We start from the raw sequence: 8848 nt of genomic DNA, 5'->3' as shown, positions 1-8848 counted from the left end.
CGCGTTTCTGGAGCGCGGACGGAACTCAGTGGGCAAGAGGGGTCTAGGGAGAGAGAGAGGAAGAGGGCGTCCGGGCTGGGCAGAGGAATTTGCCAGATTCCTACGAGGAAAGTTGGCAGCCCAGGAGGGAGAAAGATATCAAAGGCCCAAAGGCTTGCCGGCTTGGGAACAGAACAGAAATGCTAAACGGCCTGTGGTGTTACTTCCCAGCCCCCTGCAGGGAGACGGCCGGCTGGGAGCCAAGGAGCGAAGGACTTTGGATTTGATTCCAGGATCAACGGGGAGCCAGAAAGAGCTTTCAGCAGGCCAGTCTGTCCGCTTTCTGCAAGAGCTGCCCCCCCTCCGTCCCTCGCGCCTGCCGGACCGGGCGGGGGCTGTGGGGGGCAGCAGGCAGGGGTCCGGGAAGAGACAGGAGGTTGAGAATCTCCTGACCACACGCCCCGCCCTCCCCTTTCCGCGCCTGCTGATGTCTGGGAGACCAGTGTCCTGCCCACACTGCCCCCGCCCCAGCACCAAAGGACAAGCGCGACGCCCCAGAAAGGAAGGGCGTTTAGGGTGGGAGACGGCACAGTGGGCAGGGTGCTTGCTTCACTCACTGACCCAGGCTCAGTCCCTGGGATGCCCAGATGGTTCCCTGAGCATGGTCAGGAGTGACTCCCCGCCCATGCCCCAAAAAAGAAAGAAGAAAAGGAAACGGGTAGGGGAGAAGTAAGGGGGTCCAACCTCCTCCACTGCGGGGCCACCGCACTCCCTGACTCAGCTCAGGGGCCACACCGCCTGGCCTCCCCACCCCTGGCCGCGTGCAGCCGCAGAGTGACCGCGTCCGGCGGTACTGTCCACCGCGCACACTCTCCTCCAACCCCAGAGGGCGCTGCGGTGGCGCCGCGCAGGGAGGTCCCGTCCAGCCTCCTGCAAGTCCCCTCGGCCCTCCCTCCTCACACAGGCCACACGCTTTGCAATTTTTGCTTTTATTGTAGACACAGCCTGCAGGGGCCGCGCCTCCCAGGCAGGATGCGGATATCGGCTTCTTACTGCACGCCCTCCATCATCTTCAGGAACTCTGCGGGGTGGACGAGGGAGGCGGTCAGGGGGCTGCTCCAGCCCAGAGACCCCTGGGAATGGCCAGGCAGGCAAAACTCCAGGGGTGGGCGGGAGAGAGAGTACAGCTGGTAAGGGTGAGCCCCGGACGCCACCTAGCCAGGTTCCATCCCTGACATCCCCATGTGGTCCCCCAAGTGCCACCAGGAGTGATCCCTGGACGCAGGGCCAGGAGGAAGTCCTGAGCACCACAGGGTGTGGCCCCAAAACCAAACCAAACCGTGGAGAGGGGTCGAGAGGTGATGGCAGGGAGGGAGGGGGGGGACACTGAGGCCACTGAGGCTACCTGGGGTCACTCTCACCGTCAAAATCAATGCGGCCATCGTTGTTCTTGTCCCCGTCCTTCATGAGAGACTCGATCTCCTCGTCAGTCACATGCTCCCCGGACGCCCTAAAAATCTCAGCCAGTTCCTCGGCGTCGATGTAGCCGTCTGCGTTCCTTTGGGGGGTGGGGCACGCAAGGCAGGGCTCAGGACAGGCAGAGGCGAACTGGCCTGCCATGCTCCATGACACCCGCCCCACCCCAAGAACCAATGGGAGAGCTGGAGCAATAGCACAGTGGGTAGGGCGTTTGCCTTGCATGCGGCCGACCCGGGTTCGATTCCCGGCATCCCATATGGTCCCCTGAGCACCGCCAGGGGTAATTCCTGAGCGCAGAGCCAGGAGTAACCCCTGTGCATCACCGGGTGTGACCCATAAAGCAAAAAACAAACAAACAAAAAAAAACACAAGAACCAATGGGCCTGCAAGGGGGGGGGAAGTGGGGAGAGGACAAAGCCCCTCCCCCGCACACCTGTCGAAGATGCGGAAACACTCAGCCAGCTCCTCCTCGCTCTTGCCCTTGGCGTCCTCTTTCATCTGGCGCACCATCATGACCAAGAACTCTTCGAAGTCGATGGTGCCGCTGCCTGGGGTCAGGGGGAGGAGGTGGAGTGAGCCCCCACCCCCAGCCCGGGAGCTGCCCCCCGGGGACCTTCCCCTTGGCTGCTCCTCCACCGCCTCTCACCATCCTCGTCCACCTCCTCGATGATGGCGTCCAGCTCTTCCTTGGTGGGCGTCTGACCCAGCATCCTCATGACGGTTCCCAACTCCTTGACGCTGATGTCACCGCCGCCATCAGCGTCGAACATGTCGAAGGCGGCCTTGAACTCTGCCAGGGGAGGGAGGCAGAGGCTGATGAGAGCGGGGAAGAATCGGGGTGGGGGATGGGGGGTGGGGGGCCCACCCTCCCTAGACACAGGAGCCTTCCCCTGCATCCATCCCAAGGTGGGTCTGGCGAGGACCACCTGCACTCACCAGCGATCATCTCCTCGCTGAGGTAGGACCGGGCCTCAGCCTGCTGGTCCGTCTGCAGAAGACAAGGAGTGGGGGCGTGAGGGGCGGCCCCCGCCTCCCACCTTCACTGGGGGCCCCTACACCCCCCCTTCTGCAAGTTCCCTGGACTTCTACAAGAGCAACACCTCCCCACTGGCCACAGCATCGTCCTGCCCTCCCGTTTGAAGAACTAGGAGGAAACATAGGTTATGTCAGTCCGTTGTCCCAGCCTGGTCGAGGGGCGCTCAAGTGAGAAGTCCCTTCCCCAAACCTTGAGGTGAGTCATTTCATGCACCCTCCTCTCTTGTCAGAGGCTTTCTGGGGACAAGCTGGCATTCTGTCCATCAGGGAAAGTGCCACGGGAGGTTTTCTAGCCGACAAGTTGTGCCCCGAGCATCAGTGAATGCGCTCTGGCTCTCTCTCACCTCTCTCTCTCTCTCCTCTCCTCATCTTCCTCCCTCCCCGCAACACCCCCCCCTCCTTCACAGCCAGTGATGCTCAGGTGTTACTCCTGACTCTGCCCCCAGGAATTACTCCTGATGGTACTCAGGGGACCCTATGGAATGGAATGCAGGGGATCGAACTCGGGTCAGACATGTGCAAAGCGAACGCCCAACCTGGCACAATCACTCTGGCTCTCAGTGCTCTCTTACATGCTCATTCGTCTTAGAAATGATTTTATTGGAGGGGGGCCACACCTAGCAGCACTCAGGGCTTACTCCTGGCTCTTTGCTCAGGATCTGTCCTGACAGGCTCAGGGGAAGGAACCCTGGTTGGTGGTGTGCAAGGCTAGTGCTCTCCCCACCGTACACCGTATCCTCCAGCCCTTAAATGCTCATTCTCAGGTTATAGGGCAGCACGGCATCACTGAGCACCTACTTGTCCATGACAGAACCTAGCCTGGGTACCAAGGAAAGGCAGACCTGCCCTCCCTGCCCTGATTGGGCCTGAGCAATTGTACAGAGAATAAGGCACTTGTCTTGCACGCAGCTGACCTGGGTTCGATCCCTGGTATCATCCCCATATGGTTCCCCCCTGCACCCCACCAGGAATAATTCCTGAGCACAGAGCCAGGAGTAAGCTCTGCGCACTGCCGGTGTGACCCAGGAACTAAAAAAAATAAAAATAAAAAAAAAAAGAACCTGTTGAGGGAGATTTCTGTTGTTGGGTTTGGGGGCCACACCCAGCAGTGCTCAGGGGTCATTCTCAGTGGTGCCAGGGTGCCAGGGGAACCATGCAGGGATGGGGACGGAACCCGGATCACCGGCTTGCGAAGCAGGTGCCCTTTGTGCCTCCGCCCCGTCCTGAGACAGATTTTAAGTTTTTCTTATGATTGGGGTATACATTACAATGTTGTATACACTGGGGTATACAACACCCAGACTGGGCATGATGTGATGGGGGTTCTAGGGTATAGGGGTAGCTGCAAAGGAGATTTTCTAGGGGCCCACCAGTGGGGCTGAGGAGGAAAAGGCCCAGGGGACCTTCCTGGGTGCTCATGGTCAAGTGCTCAGGCAATGCCAGGGGCCAGTGATGACACTCACTCATGCCAGCATGTCCTTTTCCAGGCTCCCTGGCCCCTAGAATAGGGCTCTCTGCAGGGGGTGGGGGGGTCTGGTCACATCTAAGCTTGGACCTCGGGTGGCAGCGAAGAAGGGCTGGGCTCCTCCTTTGCCACCCCCCATGCCAGGGGACAGGCTATTTTTAGTCTGGTATGGGCAAGAGCAGCTGCCCTTGGGGTCCAGTTACTCCTTGAAGGGAAACGGGTGGGGTGGGCTCAAGGGGAGCTGGAGGTCCCAGGTCGGAACCTCTCTACTCCAGATTGGGGGGGTCCCTGCACTGGCCTCCCCTATCCTGCCCATTCCCAGCACCCTGCTTGCTCTTGGGGTCCTGGGCCACTCCGTGTGAAGAAGAGTCTCTTCTCCCCTCTGCCCAGGAGTCTCTGAACCAGCCCGTGAGTCCGTCCTTGCCTTTGGATTACTGTGTGGGTCACTCTCTGGCCCTCAGAGTCCCCCTGCCCCTCACCTTTGTGGGTCTGCAGGGACAGGCCAGCCCTGAGGCTCCATCCACCAGGCCTCCCAGCCCTCCCCTCCACGACCAGCCAAGGTCTTCCTCCCTCCCAGGTCCCCTGGATGTCTGACTTCCTCCGCACTCTCCTCTGGGCTCCTCCTCCAGCAAAGGACCCGGGTGGCGAAGGTGCCCACCCCTCTCGCCCTTACCATGGTTGCGGGACACTGGGAGCCTCCTGTCGCGGGTCACCTCCTCTGCACGCCGCCACCCAGGATGCCCTGGCCCCCTCCGGCCCCTGGGATTTGTAGGGGCACCCTCTGTTCCCGCCTCCTCTCTCCCCAGGACTCACACCTGACCAATCGGAGGCGGGGGGGGGGGGGCAGTGAGCCCCACCCTTCCCAGCCTCTGGGGCCCTTTACCTAATTTAGCCAGGCGCCCTTGCAGGGGGATTGAAGGCTGCGAGCAGGTGGCAGGCCCTGACACCCTGGAATCTTGGGAGGCGACTTCGCCCTGTGGCCTCCGCGGGCCCCCTCAACCCCCAGTAGTGTGCTTTCCCACCAAAGGGTAGGGATGATCAGAAGAATGAGCAGAGGGCTGGAGTGATAGCACAGCGGGAAGGGCGTTTGCCTTGCACGCTGCCCACCCGGGTTCGATTCCCAGCATCCCCTGAGTACTGCCAGGGGTAATTCCTGAGTGCAAAGCCAGGAGTAACCCCTGAGCATCGCTGGGTGTGACCCAAAAAGCAAAAAATAAAAATAAAGAGTGAGGAGAGTGACCAGACCCGCGTGTGAAAACTGTGCCCACGGGTAGGTGGAGAGTCCTCTCTGAGTTTCTGTTTTCTTCCCCTGCCCTTTTTTTTTTTTTTTTTTTGATTTTTTGGGCCACAACCAGTAGTGCCCAGGGCTTACTCCTGGCTCTGCATTCAGGAATTTCTCCTCCTGGTTCTGCTCAGGGAACCATATGTGTGCTGGGAATCAAACCCGGGTTGGCTGCTTGTAAGGCAAAGGTCTGGAATGCTGTATTATCTTACTATCTCTCCAGTCCCTGCTTTGGGTGTTGTTGTTGTTGTTGTTGTGTTTCCCTTGTTTGGGGGCCACACACCACTGTGCTCAGGGCTTACTTCTGGCTCTGTGCTTAGAGATCTACTCCTGGCAAGGCTCAGGGGGATTGAACCCAGGTCGGCTGCATGCAAGGCAAGCGCCCTCCCCCACTGTATTATTTCTCTGGCCTTCCTGCTTGAGGGTTTTTTTTGTTTTGTTTTGTTTTGTTTTGTTCTTTATCCTGAGGTGGGTAGAGTTCTCCCCTAGCTCACAGGAACTGTGGCAAATAGTCAAGGACAAGCCAGGGATTTGAATTCTAGATCTCTGGTGTGGAACAAACAGAGAGACTGTCGTGTGTGTGTGTGTGTGTGTGTGTGTGTGTGTGTGTGTGTGTGTATGTTGGAGGCACACCTGGTGGGGCCCAAGGGCTACTCTGAGCTCTGTGCTCTGGGGCCATTCCCAGTGGGGCTCAGGGACCTTGCCGTGCTAGGAATTGAGCTGGGATCGGCTACTTGCAAGGTGAATGCCTTTAACCCTGTAGTCTCTCTCGGATCTGGAACTTCCTCTTCAAGCCATGGGAAAGGGCAGGGAGCAGGGAGTGAGCGAGGAGGTGATCTCCACACAGTGAGTTTCTGAACCCTCCGGACCCCTCTGGACTGCCACACGCAGCGCCGAGCATGTTGACACATGATCTCACCTCGTGCTCCTTCTGTGAGGCAGTGGCTATTATTATTCCTCTTTTCCTGGGTAGCTCATGAATCAGAAAGGTCCACGGTCATGTTGGCAGTGCTCACGCTCCATCCCGACAGGCAGGACGTTGGAACCAATGGTCCCTGGAGTTCCCATGCAGGACAAATGTCTGGACAGGGCCAAGAGACGGCTGTGCATTAGAAGGAATGAATAGTGATGCCAGATCTTTTCCTTTTCCTTTTTTGTTTGTTTGTTTGTTTTTGCTTTTGGGGTCACACCCAGCAATGCTCAGGGTTACTTCTGGCTCATGCACTCAGGAATTACTCCTGGCGGTGCTCAGGGGACCATATGGGATGCTGGGGATCGAACCCATGTTGGCTGCGTGCAAGGCAAATGCCCTACCCGCTGTGCTATCGCTCCAGCCCCCTCCTTTTCCTTTTGCTTCCTCCTTCCCTTTCTCTGTGTGTGTGTGTGTGTGTGTGTGTGTGTGTGTGTGTGTCTTTCCCCTCTCTCGTTTTTGGGTTACACACAGCAGAATTAAGGGACTGTTCTCAGTCCCTCCTGGCAGGGGACCATGTGGTGCTGGGAATTGAATCTGAACCTCCCAAGTGCTCAGGAGTTGGAGAGATCATATTTCTGTCAAGCATTTACCTCACATGGGCCCAACTGAATTGGATCCCCAGCACCCCATAGGCTCCTTTGCCGCACCATACATGTGCCCCCAACATTAAAAAAATAACAAACCAGTGGGGTTGGAGCCATAGCACAGTGGATAGGGTGTTTGCTTTGCACGCGGCTGACCCGGGGGTTCGATTCCCAGCATCCCATATGATCCCATGAGCACCACCAGGGGTGATTCCTGAGTGCAAAGCCAGGAGTAACCCCTGTACATCGCCAGGTGTGACCCAAAAAGAAAAAAAAAAAACAAGAACAAAGAAAGACATGGTTTTTTTTTTCTTTTTTTGGAGCAGAGTTAGGCCACATCTGGTGGTGCTCCGGGTTCAATCCCGTGCTCCTGTGCTGAGGAATGATCCTGGCAGTGCTCAGGAGACCCTTGGAGACGCCCAGCGCCGATAGCCACAAGCAGCGAGCCAGGCACCTTATCTCCTGTGCTGTCTCTGGCCTCTTAGCCCCATTTTGTTTGTTTCATTGTTCTAGTTTTTCAGGTTTGGGGCCCACACCTGTGCCCTTGGCACCCATTCTTGTTATCTTAAGCTTCCCTTTCTTTAGGGAAAGGGTGTTCGGGTTTGGATTGCTTTGTGTTGGGGGGCCAAACCCAGCGACCTCAAGTCTTCCTCCTGGTTCTGCACTCAGGGATCACTCCTGGAGGTGCTTGGGGGTAGGTCGCAGAGGTGCCGGGAGCAAACACAAGTCAGCCAGGCTGTAAGGTGAGTCCCCTGCTGCTGTTCTATCTCTCTGGCTCAGGTAAGGGAGGGGACCGGAAGCAGGGGAAGAGGCAGCTGGCTATCTGGAGAGGACACACAGGTCAGGACTGAAAGGGGGAAGCCTGGGATGCCCCTGGCAGTACCATACCTGCCATGCCAAACGTGAGGCCAGAGTGGGCTGGGGTCCCCAGAGCCAGCCCACACGCCCAAGGGTGACCCCAGCAGCTCTGTGATTCCGGACCCTCGGGGCCACAGCAGATGTGTGAGCACTGCAGCCACCTGCATGTGACATCCGGTCATGTGCAGAAACGACAGTAGAGGAAGTGGGGGCCAGCGCCCTGGGGGTCCACAGGGTCCACACTGGGTGCTGACGGGAGGGGTGGACGGGTGTGCCAATGGGCTGTGGCTAAGATGGCAGGACAAGCTCTTGACCAGCACAGGCTGAGTCTGCGGGTCAGTGAGAGGGGGCTGGACACGAAGCAAGACAGATGGACAGGGACAAGTGGCCGGCCCTCTCGCCCTATATATAGACACTCCCAAGGAAAGGTTGGCAGTACCAGGCCAGGCTAAATAAGGCTTCCGCTAGGCAGGCAGAACCCCCCAGGGGTGGGGATACCCCAGGGATTCCAGCGGGCATGAAGTAGGTGGGTCCCTATGGGTGGCTTATGTAAGGTGGAGAAGAGAGAGCTGGTCACTGTCTCCGGATCCGCCTCTGTCACCCCGGGGCCGGCTGGGAAGGCTGGGACTGATATTTTATTTTATTTATTTATTATTTTTGGCTTTTTAGTTATTTTATTATTTTTATTATTTTATTATTTTAATTTTATTTGGGCTGGAGCAATAGCACAGCGGGTAGGGCGTTTGCCTTGCAAGTGGCCAACGCGGCCGTTCCAAGTTCGATTCCTCTGCCCCTCTCAGAGAGCCTGGCAAGCTACCGAGAGTATCTCGCCCGCAAGGCAAAGCCTGGCAAGCTCCCCGTGGCGTATTCAATATGCCAAACACAGTAACAACAAGTCTTACCATGGAGACGTTACTGTGCCCGCTTGAGCATAATTGATGAACAACAGGACAGTGACAGTGATTTTTATTTATTTATTAGTTTATTATTTATTTATTATTTTTATTATTTTTGGCTTTTTGGATAACACCTGTGAGATGCACAGAGGTTACTCCTGGATTTGCACTCAGGAATTACTCCTGGTGGTGCTCGGGGGACCAAATGGGATGTGGGGGATTGAACCCAGTTTGGCCGTGTGCAAGGCAAACACTCTCCCCGCTGTGCTATCGCTCCAGCCCTTCAGCCCCAGTTTT

General features: G+C 57.3%; 1 protein-coding gene across 1 annotated transcript; it reads right to left on the bottom strand.

Annotated features, from left to right (window-relative positions):
- Window positions 1-952: 952 nt before the first annotated feature.
- TNNC2 (troponin C2, fast skeletal type) lies at window positions 953-4695 on the bottom strand. Its single transcript, XM_056121240.1, has 6 exons — window positions 4632-4695; window positions 2395-2446; window positions 2105-2248; window positions 1892-2006; window positions 1401-1537; window positions 953-1060 (listed from the first exon to the last, which is right to left on the bottom strand). The coding sequence occupies exons 1-6, from the start codon at window positions 4632-4634 to the stop codon at window positions 1029-1031; spliced, it is 483 nt and encodes a 160-aa protein (XP_055977215.1). The 5' UTR covers window positions 4635-4695; the 3' UTR covers window positions 953-1028.
- Window positions 4696-8848: the final 4153 nt, after the last annotated feature.

This window comes from Sorex fumeus, unplaced genomic scaffold, assembly GCF_029834395.1.
Source record: "Sorex fumeus unplaced genomic scaffold, SorFum_2.1 ptg000044l, whole genome shotgun sequence".
NCBI lineage: Eukaryota > Metazoa > Chordata > Mammalia > Eulipotyphla > Soricidae > Sorex > Sorex fumeus.
Note: the sequence above shows the minus strand (reverse complement) of the source record. Positions and strands in the feature narration are given on the sequence as shown.

Excerpts from the sequence above, each read along its gene's own strand:
- TNNC2 (XM_056121240.1), bottom strand. Across the intron at positions 2,007-2,104 it reads CGAGGAGGTGGACGAGGATG|GCAGCGGCACCATCGACTTC; the intron begins GTGAGAGGCGGT and ends CCCTGACCCCAG. Across the intron at positions 1,538-1,891 it reads TGTTTCCGCATCTTCGACAG|GAACGCAGACGGCTACATCG; the intron begins GTGTGCGGGGGA and ends CACCCCCCAAAG.